Consider the following 22,458-nt stretch of genomic DNA (forward strand, 5'->3'; position numbering starts at 1 on the left):
TAATTCATTCCTTTCCTCGACGCCTTCTAGACTCCGACCCTGGCTTGCACAGGCAACATCTTGCGACAGTGCTGGAAGCTAGCCAGGCAGATCATCAGGGACTCTTAACTTGTAATAAACAAGTCTCTCCTCCTAGGGAGCAGCATTACGTATCTCCGGTACGAATACCCTTGCACCTTATCTCGAAGGTCCAGACTTTGGCATCAGCGGCGTAGCGCCCAGGCACCTTGGCAAGCCCGTGGCTGGCCGCTGGTGCTGTCGGCCAGAGATGCTTTGACAAATGACCTCTTTCGTCTTTCCACCTTTCCAGAAGCAAGGATTGATTTGGCCAAGACCAAGAGGTGCATGTGGCGCACCTCCAGACAAACGGTCGCACTACCTATGTAGTAGGCACCTGCCTACAGTGCTACTCATACACCTCCTTGAGGATTAGTGTCGGTACAAGAGTTGGCCCATGCGCATCAACGGTGCTGCAACATGATTTTTTTGTGACAACAATCCGGAAGGCCGCTAGAGTGAAAAACGCACGTTTAGCATTTGCTCCTTATGGGTTTGCTGGCACAGATAATAGCACCGAGACATCGTTGAATGGAGGATCTAGAGATGGTTACGTGCCTACGAAGTACGTGCGGTTGGGAACCTTGGTATCCGTACTTCGTAGTACGAGAACTACAGTAGGTAGGAAGACTGGCTCTCGCTCAAGCCTCAGAATCGGTGTGGGCCAATAAGGTGTGGCGCAAGCGGCTGGCTGCAGCAAAGCGGGTAACCTCTTAGCAGAAGCCTTCTTGTTATTGGCGGAGGGCTCCCCAAAAAATAAGGTCAGGCAATAAACTCGGGGCTAAAATTCAAGGTACGGAGTACTTGTACATAGTAGGTACGGATCCCAATACGCACCACACAGAACGAGAGACACCAACGATCAAACACCAACAAATCCACCTTGTCCATTTGCCCATCTCGTCCTTCACCTCTCCGTATTAGAGCAGCTACGGGGATGGACCGGAACGCTTCTGCTAGCGATTGAGAGAGATGCTGTCTGGTAATCCGCATCCTATTCAGATGCCTTCCCAGAGATAAGGGGGGATCATCCAGTCTCATGTCCTGGTCCCAGATGCCCCATAGATGATGGGGGCTCGGGTAGCACGCCAGCTCAGATTCGACTTGGTGGCACTTGGCACTTGGCACATGGCACTTGGCACCTGGCGCTGGACTTGTGAGTTGCAAGTCTCCAGTCGGCTGCGATGCCCACTGGCCAGGCTGTATTACTACATCCACAGTAGGACTACAGTCCGAACTCCAAAGCCTCCAATCTCACTGGCCCCCATAACGCCAAGCTTCCTGTATCAACCACTAAGCTTATCACTTGGTCGTTTGGATCCCTACAACCTTCCGTTCTCGGCAATCTCCCCCAGACAAGCTCGTTGCGGCTGCAGTTCGCTGCTCTTGGCTCTGGTTGGGGAACTGCAGGCTGCGGCTTGAAGCTTCTTGTTGGTGCAGCATGTTGGCAGCTTGCCACACCCTAGCGGGTCCCTGGTCGTGGACCTCGTCTCCGGAAAATGCTTCGGCCAAACTTGGGCCAAGGGCATAGTGGTCCGTCAGTCCATGAGCCCATCCCATGGGGTCCATGAGCCCACGAGCCTAATGTCGCATGCGGCCCCCACAAAGATGAAAAGGCTGTGGTGTACAATATAATAGGGGATATAAACCAGACTCCTGCCGTCTCTCCTCGATCAGCCCTCCCCCCTGCTCTTCCCGCCTTCGCCCTCTGTTGTCTTCTCATCCTGTCCCTTGTCGTTATTCATCAACCCCATCGTGAGAGGCCACCTCGGTGCAGAACACCCACACGCCCATCATGTCCGAGACCAAAGATGTCAAGGAGATGACGGCCGAGGGGGCCAACGAGCCCATGAAGGTCACCTCCAACCCGGTGGTCGTTGAGGCGGAGACGCCCAAGAAGACCATTGTCCAACGGGTCAAGGATTCCTTCTTCACCTTTGGATCGGCTACCCAGATTGTCTCGGCGGCTGTTCTCGCCATCGCCATCGGCCTGATTGTGTCGACCCAGGTCGACAACGTCCCCGTGGCTGCTATCGAGATCATCAACATTCCCGGTGACCTCTGGCTGCGCGCTCTTAAGGCCGTCGGTAAGTAGTGCTGGTGCTTTGGCTGTGCTTCGACGGGGCATGCCCGGCTAACGATCGACTCCCAGTCCTTCCCCTGATTGTATGCGCCATGATCATCGCTGTCCACCGCCTCCGCGAGATGGGTGAGGGCAGCGGTACCAAGCTTGCCGCCTGGACCGTCGGATTCTACATCATCACCACCATCTTCTCTATCGTCATGAGCTGCATCATGACCAGCCTTGTGTGGGGTCCCATGTTCTCGGTTGTCAGCGACAAGAGCCTCGGGGTTTCCGAGTCTCAGCAGGCTGCCGCCGACGAGAAGCAAGCGACGGGTGACGCGAACCCTCCACACACCGTCGTCAAGACGCTCTTCCAGTCCTTTGTGACCCAGAACATCTTCTACTCCATGGCCGAGAATGAGCTGCTGGCCATTCTCATCATGGCCGTTGTCATCGGATACCTGATCAAGGACAAGAACTCCATTTTCTTCAGGCTCGTCGTCGAGGTCGAGAGCATGATCATGCGCATCATCACCGTCCTCATCAAGCTGGCCCCCATCGGTGTCTTCTTCCTTGTCCTCTCCAACCTCATGAAACTGTCCATTGCCGACATTGGAGCCAACCTGGGCATGCTGATTGGCGGCACCCTCGGCACCATGGCCATCCACATCTTCGTCATCCTTCCCGCGCTGTTCTTTGGCCTCACGCGCAAGAACCCTTACACCTACTGGCTTAGGATCTCGCCGGCTTGGATTACGGCCTGGGGTTCTGCCTCGTCTGCCGCTACCCTGCCTGTCACGCTGCGCTGTGCCAATGCCGAAAAGCTTCCCATCACTGTCTATAAGTTCACCTGCCCCCTGGGTTGCTTGATCAACATGGACGGGTAGGTCCCCCTTCTAAAAATCTCTCTCTCCTGAGAGACTACAAAAAAGAACACACACACTCTGACATCAGCTTAGAACCGCCATTTACTTCCCCATGGCCGTCGTCTTCCTGGCTGCCACTCAGGGCCACTCGCTCGCGCCCACTGACTATGTCATCATTGTCATCCTGGCTACGCTCGCATCCATCGGCACCACCCCAATCCCCTCCTCCTCGCTCGTCCTCATCGTCATGATTGCCAGCTCAGTCAATGTCCCCGTGACGGGCATGTACGCCGTCATTGTCGCCATTGACTGGTTCCTCGACCGCTTCCGCACCGCCATCAACGTGTCTGGCGATCTGTTCGGCACGGCCATTATTGCCCATATCACCAAGATCAAGGATCCCGAGGACATGGTTGACGAGTCTATGGAGCCTCCCCGTCGTGACGTCGAGGAGCGCGCTGACTAGACGGACCGATGAGCATGTTCTGTAAGGGGTTTGGGAAGGCAACCTGGTTTTTTTAGCTGTTGTTGTTTAGCACTAGCGTTTAGATTGAGTAAAGCGGAGGGTTTACAATTCGATAATAGCTTTATATATACATCGAATGGCGTATGACATTCCCACGTGGGCGTGACATCTTGTTCCCTGGCATCATCACTGGCGAAGTTGGAGTCTTATATAAGATTGTGTGGATGGTTGTTCCATTGTCAAGGATTGTGGGTATCGAGTAGCTAGGGGGTAGTTACTCGGATAGCGAGGCCTCTACCTATCGAGTACTTAGCAGGTAGAGGGCGTTTTGTTTTTCGTGATGGCCAGAAGACGGGAAAGGCTCTGTCAGCACCGTGTACTTCTGTGACTAGGTATCACAGAGCCCTCAGCAACTAGCAACCCCTTAACAAGCGATTGTGGTTACATGTATGCCAGCATATAAACTTATTCGCATAAGGGCCTCTGCAGGGTGTTGAAAAAACAGCCTCCTTCTGCTAGGCACGTATACAGGTATAATTGTATCACGGATATTTTCTGTCGAATAATCGACTGACAGTCAAGCCCGGTTATAAGACACTTGAAAGAAGAAATAACAAACTCCACGTGGTGGCTGGACAGCAGTGACATATACTTGACGTGCGATCTGATCATGGCTGTCGGGCTCTCGGATGGCCAAGCAACATGAGTCGATGATGCTGACAACTTGTTACGCTCTGTTCTTGGTGGCGTCTGACATTTCCGGTGTCGAACAACGGGTTTTTAAAAGAACAAGCCAGCAACTGTGTGGTTGATAGAAGTCTGATAATAAAAGTCCTATCCATTTCCGAAAATGGCACTATGGGGAAATAGTATTATACTACTATCTCTATTCTCGAGATAAGGTTTAATATATTACTGTGTACGGAGTAAGGCAGGCACGGAACCGTCGAGTTGCGGGAGTCGGGCAGGTGCAACCGATGGTCCGAGCAAGATATTCCATCATGCCCGGCACTCGGAAGGAACCAATGTGGGGGGGTTTCCGAATTTAGGGATCTGTGGGCGGGCGAATCGTGGGCGCTAAGCCGTATCGGGCCATGGTCTTATTGCGTGATTCTCGGGCTTCATCGACAATTTGCCTGGGAAGCACACCGGGTTGCGGACTCAGCGACCCCAAGCACGCCATCATTTGCTATTCCTCAGTCCGAGGCATGGAATACAAGGAAAATTCAGCCATGGCCCTGGCGTCTCTGCGGGAATATAGCCTTTGGCGGCTGGGGACTCGCGCCGTTGACCTTCTCCACGCTGTTCCCCCATAAACATTGCTGCTCTCCATCGTTTTCTCTTCGTCTTCTTTGTTGTGGTCGAACTCGCTTGTTTCTGACGATTGAATTGCACGGGGCTTCCGAGAGACAGTCTTGCTCTTCCGATCACCTGTCTTGGTTGAGAAGAAGAAAAAAAACCACCAACCCGAGTCCGATCCCACGATGGCGTCTCCGGCACAGGGCACAAAGCCCACCGGCTTCCACAAGTTGGCCACCACCCTGCCCTTTGGACAGCCCGTGGCTCTCTCATCCATCTCGGGTCCGACTTACGTGACTGCCCAGCTGCTCGTCCAGCAGATTGCCTACAAGCTCTCGGATAAGATCTTCTCCTACTCGCCCGAGACCTTCGACCTCGACGTCGCCCTCAAGGACTGGGCCGACAAGGGCGAGAAGAACATCCACGACTATGCCACCACCGTCCTTCCTCTCCAGACCCGGACCGGCGCTGGCGCCCTCGCCCTGGGATACATCTTCTCCCCCGATTTCGATGTTGCCAAGCGCCACATTCCCCAGACCCTCGTCGCCACATCTGGCAGCCTGCAGCAGCTGCGCGGAAGCCTGGACCAGCTCTCCCTTCTCTACGGAGTCTCCAGCCCCTTCGTCGCCCACATCGCCGCTGCCGAGTTCTCTGCCAGCGAGGGCTTGGTGTCCAACTACGATTCTACCCTGAGGCTCGCCGAGGATCTTGGCCTTGGCCTGGTGGGTAGCTCCTCGACCTACGAGGCCCAGCACATGTCCATCCTGTCGACTCTTCTAGCCTCCATCATCCCCACGCTCCACGTCTACGATGGCATCCGTGTGGCCAGGGAGACCCTCCGCGTGGTCGATGCTCTGAGCGAGACCGGCGTCGCCGACCTGTACAACAAGCTCGCCGCCGAGGCCGGCAACCTGAACAAGCGCCTGGACACTGCTGGCAAGGTCCTCGAGCTTCTCAAGCTCTTCAACGACGAGCTTGGCACCATCTACGAGCCCTTTGAGTACCACGGACACGAGACTCCTGATGTCGTCCTCGTTACCTTTGGCAGCGTCGAGTCCCAGACGGCCAAGCAGGTTCTGGGCAAGATTGCGGCCGACGGCGCCAAGGCTGGCGTCATCAACGTCCGCATCTACCGGCCGTTCATTGAGGAGGCGTTCCTCAAGGTCATCCCTGCCTCTGCTCGCACCATTGCCGTGCTCGGCCAGGTGCCGACTGAGGTTGCCGTCGAGGACGAGGCTGTGCAGTCCGCCCTGTACGCCGACGTCCTCACGACTGTCACCTTCTCTGACAAGTTTACCCAGGAACCTGATGTTCTTGATATCAAGTACACCCCCTCCCAGGCCATCACTCCCCAGGGCATTGTGGACACCCTGCACAAGATCTTTAACAACGGGGCTGAGAGCAAGAAGTTCCCGTCTCTGATCCAGGCTGAGCAGTACACCTTCTGGGATGCCGATGACTCTGCTACTGTCAACTCCGCCAGTGCTATCGGCAAGATTCTCTCCAAGGAGTCCCGGGACAACATCTACGTTCATGATGCACACGACAATCTCACCCAGGGTGGCATCCTCCGCGCCGATATTCGCGCGTCCAAGAAGGCATTGGAGGCACCTTATAACATTGAGGAGGCCAATGTTGTCGTCGTTGGCGATGAGAAGGTGCTCAAGTCTGTCAACGTTGTCAAGGGGCTGGCTGAGGGTGGAGACATCATTGTGAAGCTTGCCAACTTCAAGGAAGACGAGCTCGAGAAGCGCCTTCCGGCATGGTTCCGTAAGGCTCTCCAGGAGAAGTCCGCAGACTTGCATACTCTGGATGTGTCGTACTCGCCTGCCTTCGAGAAGGAGCCCTTGTTGACCAAGGTCTTGCTGGAAATTGCTTTCCTCAAGACCGCTAGGCCTGATCTTTCGCCAGAGGAGCTGGCCAAGCTGACCCTTGTCGAGGGCCAGAACCCCACGCTTGAGGAATGCGTTGACGCTGTCAGCCAGTGCCTGCGCAAGATCGAGATTCCCGCCTCCTGGGCTGAGGTGGACGCCGACTATGTCGACCCCGAGCTCCCCTCTACCATCCAGACCAACAGCTTTGTCTCCTTTGAGAAGGAGGAGCCCGAGGAGTTCCTGGAGCTACGTGATTGGCAGGCGGCCGCCAAGGGCCTGGTCTTCAAGGAAGCCTATGGCACCGAGACCAAGCTACGACCTGACCTGTCCGTCAAGACTTCGACCATTCACGTCAAGGAGAACAGGCGGTTGACTCCCCTGGACTATGATCGCAACATCTTCCACATCGAATTTGATCTAGGAAACTCTGGTCTGACTTACAAGATTGGTGAGGCTCTCGGTATCCACTCTGAGAACGACGAGGAGCAGGTCAATGCTTTCATCGACTTCTACGGCCTCAACCCTGCCGAGCTGGTCCAGGTGCCCGCCCGCGATGATCCGTCGGCGTTCGAGGTCCGGACTGTCTTCCAGGCCCTCAAGCAGAACGTCGATATTCTCGGCAAGCCGCCTAAGCGGTTCTACGAGGCCCTGGCCGAGTTCGCCACGGACGAGACGGAGAAGACGAGGCTGGAGAAGCTCGGCACCCTGGAGGGCGCGGACGAGTTCAAGCGCCGCTCTGAGGTCGACACTCTCACCTACGTCGACATTCTCGAGGAGTTCCAGTCGGCTCATCCCAGCTTCCATGACCTCGTCAAGATTGTCAGCCCCCTCAAGCGCCGCGAGTATTCTATTGCCTCCGCCCAGGCTGTCACTCCTACTTCCGTCGCCCTAATGATTGTCGTGGTCGACTGGGTGGACACCAAGGGCCGCACTCGCTACGGACATGCCAGTCACTACCTGAGCAAGCTGGCGCCCGGCACGGCCGTCACGGCGTCTGTCAAGCCCTCGGTCATGAAGCTCCCCACCAACGACTCGGCCCCTCTCATCATGGCCGGTCTGGGAACTGGTCTGGCCCCCTTCCGCGCGTTCGTGCAGTACCGCGCCATGCAGAAGGCCCAGGGTAAGGACATTGGCTCTATCCTGCTGTACCTTGGCTCGCGCCACCAGCGGGAGGAGTACCTGTACGGCGAGGAGTGGGAGGCCTACCTGGCGGCGGGTGTGGTGACGCTGATCGGCGCTGCCTTCTCTCGCGACCAGCCACACAAGATCTACATCCAGGACCGCATGAGGCAGACGCTCGGCGACATTGTCCAGGCGTACATCAAGGACGAGGGCAGCTTCTATCTCTGCGGCCCTACCTGGCCTGTGCCTGATGTGACTGCGGTGCTCCAGGAGGCCATTTCCACAGAGGCGAAGAGCAGTGGCGCCAAGAAGATCGATCCCAAGAAGGAGATTGAGAGGCTCAAGGAGCAGGGTCGCTATGTGCTGGAAGTCTACTAGATATGACATGATACCTCGTCCAGAGTTTGGACGACTTTGCTTGACGAATTGATGCTAGGCGTTTCAAGGATAGAAAAGCAATCCAATGGCAAATGAGATATGCTTTACAGAATTATTGTCTCTGTCGGCCGGTGAATACTACTAGTAATATCCGTACATTGAGAGGACCGGCTGTGTAACAGCCCAACAGGCTCTCCTTTCTACATCCCTTGCATGGGGGATCCGAGGATAAATGGGAACCTGACATTCGACTTTCAACTTTTCCTACCAGTCAGCCAATTCCATTTTGGAGGCCCAAAGAACTTGGGAAGGGAGGAGAGCTGGTGGCGCAGGGGAGATCGAGTCAGCCACAGCTGACTGACGTCTGGAGTCACCTGCTGCTGCACGAAACTCGTGAAACTCGCTTTTGGTGGATCCACCTAGTTTCCTCTGTCCACCACCTCTGCTCACAACCTCCAGCCTCACACACATCTCCATTGCTTCCCCAACACACCACACATAGCGACAATCGACATCGACACAATGACAGACGCCGAGTCTCCCACCGGCGCGGCCGTCAACAGGAACGGCAAGCGTCCGGCCAACCGTCACGAAGCCCAGGACGACCTGCCCCAGCCGTACAACGCTCAACGCCTCCAGCCCGCCAAGCGACGCGCCGTATCGCCCTCCGAGCAGCCTCGCAAGCAGAAGCGCCCCGGAGCCCGCGCCCGAATCTCCGAGTCGGAGCGAGAGGCTATCCGCCAGCGTCAGGCCGAGCGAGACCGCCAATTCGCCTCGCAGACTCCGAGCTCGGACCCAGGTCGTGTCCGGGGCATCAACGACGTCGTCAGGGAGCACTATAACAGCGTCCCCGAGCGCGGCCGCGAGTGGCGCACCAGGGACAGCAAGATCAAGGGCTTGCGCGTCTTCAACAACTGGATCAAGAGCTGCATCATCCAGCGCTACTCCCCGGACGAGGACCACGCCCCGGGCTCCCGCGAGCTCGGCCGCTCCAGCGGCAACGAGCTCCTCGTGCTCGACATTGGCTGCGGCAAGGGCGGCGACCTCAACAAGTGGCAGGCCGCGCCCCAGCCCATCCAGCTCTACGTGGGGCTCGACCCGGCCGACGTGAGCATCACCCAGGCGCGCGACCGCTACCGCAACCTGGCGTCCCGCGGCGGGCGTGGCGGCAGGGACCGCAGGCCCCCGCCGCGGCTGTTCGACGCGCGCTTCTACGTCAAGGACTGCTACGGCGAGAGCATCGAGGACCTCGAGATCATACGCCAGGTCGGCTTCGACCCGTCGCCCATGAACCGCCGCGGCTTCGACGTCGTCAGCATGATGTTCTCCATGCACTACGCCTTCGAGTCGGAGGATCGCGCGCGCATCATGCTGCGCAACGTTGCCGGCGCGCTCAAGAAGGGCGGGCGCTTCATCGGGTGCATCCCCAACTCTGACGTCCTGGGCGAGCACGTCCGTGCCTTCAACGAGAAGCAGGCGGCCAAGCGGGAGAAGAAGAAGGAAGCCAGCGTCGACGGCGACGGCTCGATCACGCCGCCCCAGGCGGAGCCCAAGGAGGATGGGGAGGCGCCGGAAGAAGGGGAGGAGGTGGAGGAGGGCGAGGCCGAGCCCAGCGCCGAGTGGGGGAACACAATCTACCGGGTCCGCTTCCCGGGCAAGACACCCGAGGACGGCGTCTTCCGTCCAGCGTTCGGCTGGAAGTACAGCTTCTTCCTGGACGAGGCCGTCGAGGAGGTTCCCGAGTACGTCGTCCCTTGGGAGGCCTTCCGTGCCCTCGCCGAGGACTACAACCTCGAGCTGCAGTTCCACCGCACCTTCCCCGAGATCTGGGAGGCCGAGAAGGACGACCGCGAGATGGGGCCCCTGAGCGAGAGGATGGGTGTGCGTGAGAGGGGCGGTGGGCCCTTGCTCGTCTCGGACGATGAGATGGAGGCGGCGAGCTTTTACATTGGGTTCTGTTTCTACAAGGTGTAATTTGCATTGGGCTTGTGTGTTTCCTCGGGAAAGGGTTCGCGTTCAGTCAGCGTTCGTACCAATATATGCGGAAAGACCTTCTTCGCACGTCATTGTACCCAACTCGTGAACTCGGTACGGTGCGGCGTGATATCCATCTGTGGATTTTTTAAGAAATTATTACATTTCTCTATGTATAAATGATGGTAAGGATGGAGTTGGGTATCTTCAGAATCCGGCACGCATCTGCCAAGCCAAAACGAACGCGTCAAACAACTCCTGGCCATGCAGATGTTTCCCTCCCACCTGTTGCTTTCCCAGCGAGCACCACTTTTAAACAAATTTTTCCAAAAAGAAAAGATTACAAAATGAGGGTAGCGAAATAACAAGGGTTGCCGAGAATCGAACCAGAGGAATAAGGGAAAAAAAGCGGGAGGCGGTCAGGCGGCATTCGTAGAGCGCCTCCAGATCATCAGCGCAGCGACGGCGGCGCAGCCCGTTGCTCCGAGGGCCATGTACAGGCTCGTTCGGTCGGGGGCGTCCTCCTCACTCTTGGGGAACGCGCTGCTCGGGTTGGTGGCAGCGTCAGCAAGAGCGACGAAGAGCTCGGAGATGCTGTTCCAGGTCACGCTAACGTGGAGTGGCGTGCTCATGTTAAGGGACGACGTGTATTCGTCGGGCTGGAGCTCGCTTCGCTGCGTTGTCTTGTCCCTGTCGGCCTTGAGAGCCGTGTAGATGGATGGCAGTTCGTCTAGATGCGTGTGCTTCTCGCGCAGCTCGACAATATGCGAGAACGAGTCCGGGTCGGAAGAGTCGTAGGCGTAGCAGAGCAAGTCGCACGCATCCAGCCTAGCCTTATTCTCCAGGATGGCAGGCTCTAGCTCACCGAGCTCCTCAAGGATGAGATACACTTGCTTTCCCCCGGGAAGCTCTACGCTGTTGACAGCCCGTCGAGGCTTTATGGTTGGTCGATGAAGGCCTTCAAAAGGGCGATTGAGGAAGGAGTCCAGTAGCGAAGACTTTCCTGCGCCTGGGGCACCGATGATGTAACATGTGACAACATTTCTCTCCACACGCCCAGGCCGTCTTCTCCTCTTGCGCGGCTTTGTGATTTTGAGTGCCGCCGTGACAGAATCCTTGGGGTTGGGAGGCTCGAAGCCGAGGTATGCTAGGTACTCGATGGTCGTCTTCGGCTCGAGAAAGGTCGTCATGCTCCACTGTGCGAGCCATCCCTGCAATGTGATGTGACCAGCTTCGTTTCGTACGGTAGAGGAGGGGAAGCACGCTTCAGCCCAGGAGGCAGGCAGCCCAGGGGTTGGCGCAAACAGAGCCTCGAGCTCGCCATCGTTGAGTCCTCCGTCGTTGTCCTTGTCAAAGAGCAAGAACAGGTCAACAAAGAACCTATAGCCAGCTGGGCTCAGCTCCGAGGAGGAGTACTCGGGGACCTCAAACTTGGGGCGGAGGAACTTGTCATCCAAACTCAGGCTGTTGGTGTAGTGGTACTTGCGCAGGATGATCCATATGGTCTCATGCCGGCCCTTCTCGGCGTAGATCTTGTTCAGCTGCAGAAAGCCAGCCTGATCGACGCCTCGCGCCGTATCCAAGGTCGGCAATGCCTTGGAAATTGACGCCTTAATATTTTCCAAATCATCGTCGGTCAGAGGTTTGTCGAAGCACCTAGCTTGGAAGTCGCGCATCTCTTGGTCATTCAGATAGCCATCCTGGTCCTTGTCGCACAAGTAGAATATCCTCTTCAGCGCACCAACGCAGGCTGGTTTCAAGATGCCCTCCTTGTAGTCATAGAGCGGGGCGATGGGGTGGGTGACTGCCTTTTGGCAGAGGAAGAAGACTTCGTTGACGTTCCGGTGCTCGCGGGCGCTGGTGCGGATGCACGAATCTATCTCCCTAAACTCGGCCATGACGGGCAGCATCTCTTCCTCGACGACCTGGGGCGTGTTGCCCTGGCCAGCAAGGTCGGACTTGTTGGCGCATAGTACGACAGGCACGTTGACGCCGAGGGAGCGGAAGTAGGGCATCCAGAAGAGGGCGACACGTTCGTAGCTGTAGTGGTCGGCGTAGACGAGGAGGATCACGTTACATTTCCGAATCTCCTTGCGCAGTGTGGTGCGGTCCTGTGGACGCGCCGAGGTGTCGACGATGATGGTGGTGACATTCTCCGGGGTGCCGATGCTGGGGGGGATGGTGATCTGGGGGAGGACAGGTTGGATCTTGTTGGAGATGAACTGATCCTTGACGAGAGAGGCGATAAGGCTGGATTTTCCGGTGGACTCGTCACCGCAGACGCAGACGCGAACTGGCGAGGAGGCGTTAGAGAAATGGGGCCACTGACTGGCACCGCCGGGGGTGGGTGTTGAGGGCAGGGAGACAAGGGAGGCATACCGGTAGTCATCCTGGATGGCGATCAATGAGCTCAAGCAACAGCTGATGCAGTGGCAAAAGATGCCATTTCCCCCGCTATGCAACGCGATGGTGGAGTCTCTGGCACAATCGCCGGTAGAAGCGTGAAGGGGCAGCGTTGCGGCTCGAGGGCGCAAGCGAAAAGAGGGTTGACGAGGGCAAATTACGATGTGGTGAGGTGCGGTTGGTGTGGTGAGGTGATCTGCCCATTCCTCCGTCACAGCCCGAGGTGATATCAGTCCGCTGGACCGCCACTGCCAGACTGTGACCACCTACGAATAACATCACTGCCCATTACTGCAGGACCCCCGCCCACATCTCAGTGATTTCCCCCAGCAGCCCTAGCGCGCTGGTTGGGCCTGGGCAACTATTAGTCTATTACGAGCACCACCTGTACGAATTCCAAGGCGCTACCAAACCCACCGCGTTACCCGGATGGGATGCTGCAGGCTCCCATCCGCAGGCCGTCTCCCGTCTACCATTTAATAGTGGTCCGAGGGAAAGCCAATTCGGCGATTGTGGTCGTACTAAGGATGCCGATATTCACATCTGGAAATCGACTCGTCCAGTTTCTGTAACTCTCGCCCTTGGCTCACTCACCTGGGCTATCTGGCATTCTCCCCCGGTCACTGATGTGCACCGAGTCCACTGACAAGGTACGAGTAGTAACTGGGGCCTCTGCCATCATTCTACCCCACACAACCGCGCATCCACCGTAACGGCAACCACCACCAACACACCCGCCATGGCTGACGGAGCAGTTGGCCGCAGTCCCGCCTCCAAGCCTCCAAGCCTCCATGCATTCATGCCTCGTTGTTTCCGACAGTCCTCCTTGACCCTCAATTGGCAACGCCTACCGCAATCAGTCCTTGCCTCTGGCATCTCGACATTGTTGTCGCCGACACACGGATCCCCATGACGACCACCTAACCACTTCATCTTCTGTCCGACTCCAACGCCGTCGCCAACCGCTCGCGCTCCCCTTCGCCTTGGCCGATCCAACCAAGTGGCAAGCGAATCAACTCCCCCCATAGAGACCAGGCCGCGCTGGAGTCGCAACCATGTTGTGAGTATTCTCAGACCTGCCGCCGAGCCTAACAACCCTCTCAAGGGACAAGGGCCTGCCTGCTTCATCTGCTTGCTGACCGGCGCCTTGCCTTAGTAGTGTCTTACCCCCTCCTCCGCGATACCCCCTCAATGGCTATGGTGGCATCGGGGGGATCCCCATGGTCCCGGTTATTGAGACCAACAACAACTTGTCGAACCCCACGGGCCCCGAATGGCAGTTCCTGGTCGGAGAGGGAACCTATGTGCTCAAGGAAGACCTGCACCTCGCCACACCTCCTCCCCATCCGTCTGAAGCCCCCGTCGTCAACCCGAACCCCTTAGCCACCAACCCTCAGCCAGCAACAACCGGCACCAGGGTGTCGCTAATCACCCTCGACTCGCGATCGAGCCCGGCCGCATTATATAAAGGCGCTGCGCCTGCCTTCCCTGTCAACGCCCGCACGAGCACCCAAGAGAACTCCATCGATAACCGCTTTTCGACCGAGGGAGGGCTGAGCAGCGAGGATGGTCGAGGTACTTCCGTCAGCGATGCCCCGGGCACCTCGTCCGCCCTCGGATCCGCTCCGGCGTTCGGCGAAGGGAATGCGCTTTTGGCGCAGGCACCCGTCAAGGACATAAATAAGAAGAGGAAGCCCAAGAATAACATGACTAAGAGCAACTCGTCCTTCATATCGCGCGTCATTATCAACGAGAGCCTTGCGAGGAAGCTCACCGACAGACCGAGCGATGGCGCCTTTGCTTTTGCCAATATTAACCGTGCATTCCAGTGGCTGGACCTCTCCTCTCCTACCAAGGTGCGTACGCCTATGCGATTATATGTCCAGGCCACGACATGGCTGCTGACAAGCGAATAGCAAGATTATCTTACAAAGATCCTCTTCACTAAGGCCCATTGTCTTTGCCACGACGTGAACAATGTTAGCAAAAGCAGTTCCCACATGGACGTCATTATGGGATTCTCAACAGGCGAGATTATTTGGTGGGAGCCCATCTCACAGCGTTATACTCGTTTGAATAAGAACGTAAGGTCAACGCATCGTGCGTGAAAGGCAAGGCTAAACACAAAACTAGGGTGTCATCAATAGCACGCCAGTATCACAGATTACGTGGGTCCCCGGATCGGAAAACTTGTTTCTCGCCGCACACATGGATGGGTCGTTGGTCGTGTACGATAAGGAAAAGGAGGATGCCCCATTCAGCCCTGAGGAAGAAGCCTCCAAGCCCGACGGAAGTGAAGCAGGCGATGCTGCCAACGGCACGACCAACGGCACCAAGATCCAGGTCCAGAAGTCTGTGCACTCGAGGAATCAGAAGACCAACCCTGTAGCATGTTGGAAGCTGTCTAACCAGCGGATCAATGCGTTTGCATTCTCGCCGGATAGTCGGCACCTGGCAGTCGTCTCTGAGGATGGCACATTACGGATCATAAACTACCTGGAAGAGGAGTAAGCCTCCCAAAAGCCAACTCAAGACCGAAGGAGACGGGCTAACACGCAGCAAGGCTCCTCGACATCTTTTACTCGTATTATGGCGGGCTTACCTGCGTTTGCTGGTCCCCAGACGGCAAGTATGCCCTCACAGGCGGGCAAGACGACTTGATCTCGATCTGGTCAGTGGCCGACTCCGCTCTCGTAGCCCGCTGTCAGGGACACCAATCGTGGGTGGCTGCTGTTGCGTTTGACCCCTGGCGCTGCGACGACCGCAATTACCGGTTCGGCAGTGTTGGTGAGGATGGACGCCTATGCCTCTGGGACTTTGGCGTGGCAATGCTTCACCGGCCAAGAGCCGTACGTGGTGACTCCTTGTTGATTGGTGATACAATCGTGAAGTCCCGACTGACGAATATCCCAGCACTCCATCCACCACAAGAGGGGATCCATCTCGTCACGCTACACGACTCTGCAGCGGGCGGAGACGAGCAACACGGGCAGCTCCAATCTTCCAGCTGATACCCCGGGGGACGACTGCAACGACGTCTCGCACCCAGTCGAGCCCCGCGCGAGAATCCCAATGCTTCCTCCTGTGCTCGTGAGTTTGGTCTCCATGTTTCAAGTTTACGTTTCACGGAGCTAATGCGGCATATGCAGAACAAACTCGTGGACAAAGATCCCGGGTGCTGGCTTGATTTCACAGAAGACGCCATCATCACGAGCTGCAAGTCGGGTGAGTTTTGTACCTCCAGGACTAAAAAAGAGTGACGCCAGCGGGTGCTAACATGCTTGGTTTTAGGGCATATCAGGACGTGGAATAGGCCAGGCAAGCAGACAGAGGTGACAGGGGCCGAGAATTGATTTCCCCAAGCGCGTCAAAGTTGTGCTCAGCGACCGGTTATTACCACACTTTCTCACTTTTTTTGCTGTACAATATGGAGAGCGTCGAACTTTGATACTTGAATCTTTTACTAGTTACAATGCGTGATCCATACTAGCCCGTCCAATATCCCTGGGGCAATCTGTCTGGTGTACCTAGGCTACATGTCTGAGCTCCAACTTACCAGGTGCAGCCCATGTTCCCTATCCTATCACAAGTCCACGACCAAGCTGCCAAGTTGTACGAATAGCCTACTGGTTGACCCATGCCTGGAAACAAGGTGGCTGCGGCTCTTGGGTGGATCGCAGGCGGCTGCCGCGGCGGGAAGACGACATTGCCGGTGCTCCACAGCTCAATCGTGAAGGTAGTGATAGTATTAAGGTACACAATACACAGTACAGGGACTATACTATGTAGCTGACGGCCTTTGTACATACTATGCGGTACTACGGGCATTGTATTTTAAGAAGCACCGAGGTAAAGTATACATTCTGGGTCTCGAGTTATTAGGTGCAAAGTTAAAGAAGTGTGACGCGTCGTCCAACGCGTCGTCCAACGCGTCAGGAACCTAATACCATTCTACCTCGCAATTGCCTACCGAGATATTACGCCATGGATTAACAGTGTAGTAGTACTCGTAGTGCGCATTAACCCTGGGAAAGATCTACAAGGCTGGTCCAGATGATTTTGGAGCTGAGGCGAAGTCGTGAATAATATGACGCCGAGAACCCGAGACAATTCCAGAAGGCGACCGAGGTGGAAGAACAGAAAACTTTGGCCACGGCCCGCGAGATGGACCCTTGCCGATCCCTTGACCTGAAGCACCCCCAGCCAGCCAAATGGACTGGTCCAGGACTTTCCGAGCTGTCGGGGCGAGAGAACTCGTCAAACCCCCTGCGATAGTGTGGTTGCAGGCAGTGGCAGTGTCGGAGCCGCAGTCGGGACATCCCACCATTACTGCATAACACAACATAGTATGTACTCCGTATTGTCCTTAATATCAAGCATCGGCCAAATCTCCCCATCCACCGAGTCATGCCACCATCTCCCACGGGCATGCGACAGGCTGGCAGGTCTGACAGCCACTGACGACGTTACGTAGTACGAGTATGGGCGCCATATGGCCGGATTCGGGGCTGTTTACGTGCAGGGAAAATGAACATCCCCTGTCCAAGAGTCTGCCAGTCTAGGACCCAGACCGGCTCTAGAAGGCTTGGCCGAAGGGCCAAAAACGCGCACGGATAAAGATGGTTCCAACCGCTTTGCTGGGTTTGCTTCAACGGGCAATCGTATGACAAAGGAAGTAAACCGCCCGCAGCTGGCCATTTAACCGCCCTATGCGAGGCACGTGCGTGCTTTTTGGCATCCACCTGGCAAAAGAAGAGGTTCAGAACTTCAGTTCAACAAGACGGAAGGCGCTTTGCCGGCGTGCTAGGGCCTAGCGCCCCACTCTTATCGAGATGGGCAAGAACGTGGCACGGCGTTCTTTGGTGGTCTCGCCGTCTCTCGGTGAGTTTCGCCTGCAAAACACCGAGAGGGTTGATGGGGTCTGGATTTTTTTTCCCTCTGACTCTTCCTTCAGGGTCCAAGCACCTGATAACCAGTGGACCCTGTGGAGAGTAGGTGGACAGATTACCTATAGATAGGCGTAGATGTCCGTTTCACTAGCGTCCGATATGCCTCTTTTTTGTCACAGAAATCCTGTTGTCATGTGTATAGTAATAGGTACACCGACTGTTCACGCAAGCTCACAATGATACTTGTCCAGGCTGGTATGGCATAATATGGCTAGACCCAACAAACAGACCAGCCGCCAGATGGGTCACCATGGGAGGCAACCATAGCCCATTATTAGTCTGCAGTCCTACTTGCGGGCTCCCGCGGCTCCCACGGTCCCCGCCCCCGATCTCTCGTGCGCAGAAGCACAGAGTGAACGGCCGTCACTGTGAAAAAGTGGCGGTGACCTTGTCGTTGTGCCGGAATCCGCGGCTCATGAAGACGAGACGAAACGGTGAGGGCGATACTGAGCTTCAGCTGTCCGTCCCTCCTCGGATGTCCCGTTTGCGCTCCTACAACACACATGTGCGGCGTGCCCATGTGCACAGCATGCAGCATTGCCAGCACTGCCCTACCGGCATGAATCCGGCGGGCACGGCCGCAACGGGTACGGCGACGCCAGGGCGCGTCAGTGGCCAACTGGCAGCACTTGAACTGGCCATTCCCCTGGATGTGGGCCATGCTGTGGATCAGGCCGGTGGCAGCCACCGCGAAGCCACGCCCCACGACGAAAAACCTTGGCCGATGACGAGCGCCCATCATCGACCGAGAGTTTTATGCCCATGCTTTTTGCCTTTGGCGCTTGACGATTGCGGCTGCCCCTGACAGCCTGATTAAGTTCGCAGTAGAAGTGGCCGAGAATTTTCTTTCAGGGCCTGCAGGAGTCTTCGATGCAGGAGATGATCCATACTAGGTAGCACTAGCGAACGATTGCTGGAACCGTACGGCCTCGTTGTGATACTATGTTTGCTGTATGATGTACGAAGTAAAGTACGGAGTTGATGGTGCCCCACCACCACCTAGAACAGCCATGTCACTGAGAGTAATAGCCTGATCACATTTCCACATCACCAAGCATTGGCCGCCATCAGCTTGCTTCTTTGTGAACCATTCCAGCTCAGCTTGCTTGTCAATATACATATGAGCAGTATTATCCTGCATGCTTCCACCCCCCCTCGCTCTCTCAGCTCTTTCAGCCCACCAGCCGATACCTGGCGCAGTGAGTGACAGGTGATATTACTGAAATCCCGAATTCCTGATAGGCGACACCCGCCGATAAGTATCCGCCCACCAGTGGGCCCGTGGAATTTCCTATCTAGGAGACTCCTGTCACAGTGCCACCAGCTCGGGTTGCCGGACTGGATCACCGACTTCCACTGCTTCCACTGCCTGCACTGCTTCCATAGGTGAACCAGGTCCCACCTGGCACCATCCCACCAACCTCAAGCAACACGAAGTAGCAAAGCACCAAGCACACCCCGGCGCAAGTCGGCGTGGGTTGTGCCCCCACGACAACCACCGACGACGAGTCACCCGTCGCTGTTGCAACGACTCCGAAGGTGGGCGAGTAAGACGATATCGGGTGTGTGTGGGCTCCATTTTAATGATTGCTCACAGCATACTCCATTACGGATAGCCTCGTTTTTATTCCCGTCCTCCGTCCACTCCTTCTTGTGGGGACCACCCTCCTTCTGCCTTCCTCTCCTCCTTCTCTCTTTCTCCCCTCTTACATGATCATTCCATCGTCAAACCCTCAACTCTTGTCGTTGGGCCCTACGTACGCCCACGATGCCGTCATTTAATCCCTTCTCGTCCGTGACTGGCCGCCACGCCGCCAGCCTCTTTGACATTCGGTAAGTTATTTGCGCCCCGCGGCGGGGTGATCATGTCCCCGATTGCGCCTCGGCTTCTTTTGATAGTGGAATAATTGGTCATTAACCGTCTTCGTTTTTCCTTCGGCAACAGACTTGACAATGACTTTGTCGTTTTCCGGGGCAGTGAACATGAGTCTGCTGGTCAGCTCATCAAGGGCGTCGTCGTCCTCTGCCTCCCATCATCTTTGAAGATTGAAGATGTCCGCTTGCGCCTGACGGGGACCCTACGTCTAAAGTGAGTCTCCAAATCCGAGTCGCGCAGCACGCGGTAGGGAACAGCCGCTGACCACATTTGGTACCAGCACCCCGGGTTCCTCGAGCCAGAAGGGTGACCGCCTCACCACCGTCCTCGAGCACCGCTGGGCTCCGTTCGTGAGCGCCCAGGGCAAGAACATGATGCTTCCCGCCGGCAATTACGAGTACCCCTTCGAGTATACCATGCCCGGAAACACGGCCGAGAGCGTCGAGGGAATCCCCGAGGCCTCCATCACCTACCGACTCAAGGCGACTGTCGGCCGCGGCAAGCTGGCCTACGATTTGCACGCATACAAACACCTAAGGGTTATCCGCACCCTGGACCCCGGCGCCCTCGAGTTCCACCATGCCATGAGCGTTGAAAATATCTGGCCGAACAAGATTGATTACTCCATCATAATCCCTCAGAAGGCTGTCGTTTTTGGTGGCAGGATCAACCTCGACATGCGGCTGACGCCGCTCCTCAAGGGGCTGGAGCTCGGAAGGATTAATGTCAATATGGTCGAGATCCGCGAGTGCTGCATACATGGACCGACTGGATTCACCACCCGGGAGAACAGAATCGAGCGCGACATTGACAAGTGGGCAATTGAAGTCCAGAGAGAGACGCACTGGCACGACATGATTGAGGACACAGGCCAGGAGGGCTGGGTCATTAGCATGCCCCTGGACCTCCCGAGACGGCTGCGCCAGTGTATCCAGGACGTCAACCTCCACGGCATCAAGGTCCGCCATAAGCTCAAGCTGACCATTGCCCTCAAGAACCCCGATGGCCATATTTCGGAGCTTCGAGCAACACTTCCCGTTTCCATTTTCATTTCTCCCAACGCGCCCCTTGACGAGCAGGGCGATATTATCAACCCGCAAGCTGCAGCACAGATCACCGAGGAGGACGATAGAGTCGCGCCTCCGAGCTATAGCGACCATGTGCTAGATCAGCTTTACGACGATGACATGACGGGGTTTCAGACCCCAGGAGGCGTCTCTGGCGTGAACAGCCCCTTTTACGTACATTCGCGGGCAGGGTCAACTGAGAACCTCGCAGCCTTGATGCGAGGTGGACCGATCCCACCGGCCGACCTGTCATCCAGGCTGGCCAACGTCTCGGACGACCCCACGGAGCGAAACACGGCCTTCAACTCGACCATCGGATCCTCCTTCGGCATGCGGTCAGAACCAAACTCTACCACCCTCACCCGCAGTAACAGCGGGGAGGACACGCCGAGCTCCGGACGCCAATCTCCCCAGCACATCCATATCGACGAGACAGAGATGGCGCCAACGACCCGCGTGCCAAGCTACTCGACAGCCGTGCGCACGCGTGTGCCTGCTGAATCATCCCCTCTACCGGACTACCAGACCGCACTCAACGCACCCCGGGCACCCCCCGCCAACGAATACGCGGCCTCCCCCCTCCCGGAGGACACTAGCCGACCCAGCGCGAGCACGATGCGGCCGAGCGCATTCCGAACGACTCGGCACATTTCCGACGACCACGCCGGGCATCGGAGAGTCCAAATTCTCCAAGCTAGAGATCAGGCCGTCTGAGACGCACTACTCCAAACACGACGACGGATTTATAATTTTTTTCAACATATATCTTGGGAGGCGAGCACCATACGCTTCGGACCCCAATTTGATCACAATGGACAAGACACGGCGTTTAGAGATAGACTATTGGGGATTTTTCTTTGTTTGATTTTTCGGGATGGGTTGAGCGACTCTGGTTGGATAACATTTAGAAAGATTTGCTAGCCCTTGGCTACTCCTCTCCATAGAGGGCTGACGTTTGGCGTGGGATATGGATGGCTATGCTGTGTGATTGTACGATAATACCCTGAGAGTTTAAGACACTAGAGGCAATGATACGGTGCCATGTTACCTACCTTTGAACCTAACACGGCACGAGACTGACGGCCATGTGTTGCAAGGGCGATCCCGAAATGGGGGGATGGTCATCAAAAAGGATACCTACCTCAGGTTTACCTCAGGTAGGCAGTGGTTGCTCAGCAAGATGGACTCCCGAGATATCCCTGACGTCACAGACTCCCGGCTCCATGCAGACGAATCAACTTGTCGATCAGGGCGCGAATAAGTCGAAGGGTCCCCTCGAGCCCCTCTTCCCCTCCGCGAGCAAATAAAAGGCCCAACAAAGGTCGATCTTTGGAATGTTCAATCGAGCACGACAGAAACCCTCGAAGCCGCAACCCTGCTGTCTATTCTTTCGGGGAACGCCATCTGCAGTCCAAAAAGCACATCTCTAAAGGTACGAAATACTGCCATTACTACCAGTGGGAGCACCGACGAGTGGGTGAGTTGTACAGCGTTCGTTCGTTTCTGGGGCTGAGCAGCGATGGACACATCTTTCCCCCTGGTCCCAGGCCGCCGGGACCAGTGCCACGGGGGCATTGAGCATTCGAGGATTTACCTATTTATCATCATGGTCTGATGTACGAAATTGTCAAATTGTCTACCGTTGCAGTCGGTGCAAAGCCACCCGCCAAGGCGCGCCGGCAGAGGGGACACGGGCCAAGTAGTCGAAGATTAGCGCGCGCTCATCTCCGGCTGGAGCTCTGGTGCTGTACATAGCAGCTCCCTCCTCCCCCAGACTGCCGCATTGCACAATATCAACGTCAACGGCTGGGCTCCTTTGCCACGGTGAACTCGCTGGACTCGCTGAACTCGCTGAACACCTGCACAATCCCGATAGGCTCGCAGCTGGCCTCTACTTGCAAAGCTCTTAACTACGAGTAGCTGACCGCCACAAAAGCTTCAAGCAGCATTACCTCAAACGTCGCCCGCCCTCAACCCCCCACGGCCACGGCCACGCTCCTCGACCATGTCTACCACGACTTCCCCCACGACTTCCCAGCTGCCCTCAAGGGCAGCCACCAAT

The 22,458-nt window shown here is 56.4% G+C and overlaps 6 protein-coding genes across 6 annotated transcripts; 5 read left to right on the plus strand and 1 right to left on the minus strand.

Moving 5' to 3' along the window:
• Positions 1 to 1,852: 1,852 nt before the first annotated feature.
• On the plus strand, positions 1,853 to 3,454 carry ACO1O0_001853 (Sodium:dicarboxylate symporter; the record flags this gene model as incomplete). The annotated part of the gene is made up of 3 exons (XM_083191332.1): positions 1,853 to 2,144; positions 2,210 to 3,005; positions 3,082 to 3,454. 3 exons carry the CDS (start codon positions 1,853 to 1,855, stop codon positions 3,452 to 3,454), a joined length of 1,461 nt encoding a protein of 486 aa, XP_083052546.1.
• Positions 3,455 to 4,938: 1,484 nt separating this feature from the next.
• On the plus strand, positions 4,939 to 8,127 carry MET10 (sulfite reductase subunit alpha; the record flags this gene model as incomplete). The annotated part of the gene is made up of 1 exon (XM_083191333.1): positions 4,939 to 8,127. The coding sequence occupies one exon, from the start codon at positions 4,939 to 4,941 to the stop codon at positions 8,125 to 8,127; it is 3,189 nt and encodes a 1,062-aa protein (XP_083052547.1).
• A 522-nt stretch (positions 8,128 to 8,649) lies between these two features.
• On the plus strand, positions 8,650 to 10,101 carry ABD1 (mRNA (guanine-N7)-methyltransferase; the record flags this gene model as incomplete). Its single annotated transcript, XM_083191334.1, has 1 exon — positions 8,650 to 10,101. The coding sequence occupies one exon, from the start codon at positions 8,650 to 8,652 to the stop codon at positions 10,099 to 10,101; it is 1,452 nt and encodes a 483-aa protein (XP_083052548.1).
• Positions 10,102 to 10,520: 419 nt separating this feature from the next.
• On the minus strand, positions 10,521 to 12,490 carry GEM1 (ERMES complex Ca(2+)-binding regulatory GTPase GEM1; the record flags this gene model as incomplete). The annotated part of the gene is made up of 2 exons (XM_083191335.1): positions 10,521 to 12,394; positions 12,481 to 12,490. The coding sequence occupies 2 exons, from the start codon at positions 12,488 to 12,490 to the stop codon at positions 10,521 to 10,523; spliced, it is 1,884 nt and encodes a 627-aa protein (XP_083052549.1).
• Positions 12,491 to 13,559: 1,069 nt separating this feature from the next.
• Positions 13,560 to 15,015, plus strand: ACO1O0_001857 (WD40-repeat-containing domain protein; the record flags this gene model as incomplete). The annotated part of the gene is made up of 4 exons (XM_083191336.1): positions 13,560 to 13,564; positions 13,661 to 14,360; positions 14,421 to 14,588; positions 14,638 to 15,015. The coding sequence occupies 4 exons, from the start codon at positions 13,560 to 13,562 to the stop codon at positions 15,013 to 15,015; spliced, it is 1,251 nt and encodes a 416-aa protein (XP_083052550.1).
• A 4,206-nt stretch (positions 15,016 to 19,221) lies between these two features.
• On the plus strand, positions 19,222 to 21,110 carry ACO1O0_001858 (or S-antigen, N-terminal domain-containing protein; the record flags this gene model as incomplete). Its single annotated transcript, XM_083191337.1, has 3 exons — positions 19,222 to 19,286; positions 19,399 to 19,542; positions 19,610 to 21,110. The coding sequence occupies 3 exons, from the start codon at positions 19,222 to 19,224 to the stop codon at positions 21,108 to 21,110; spliced, it is 1,710 nt and encodes a 569-aa protein (XP_083052551.1).
• Between the last annotated feature and the right edge of the window lie 1,348 nt (positions 21,111 to 22,458).

Source organism: Amphichorda felina (genome assembly GCF_050947745.1).
Source record: "Amphichorda felina strain 45539 chromosome Unknown scaffold_2, whole genome shotgun sequence".
NCBI classification, from domain to species: domain Eukaryota; kingdom Fungi; phylum Ascomycota; class Sordariomycetes; order Hypocreales; family Bionectriaceae; genus Amphichorda; species Amphichorda felina.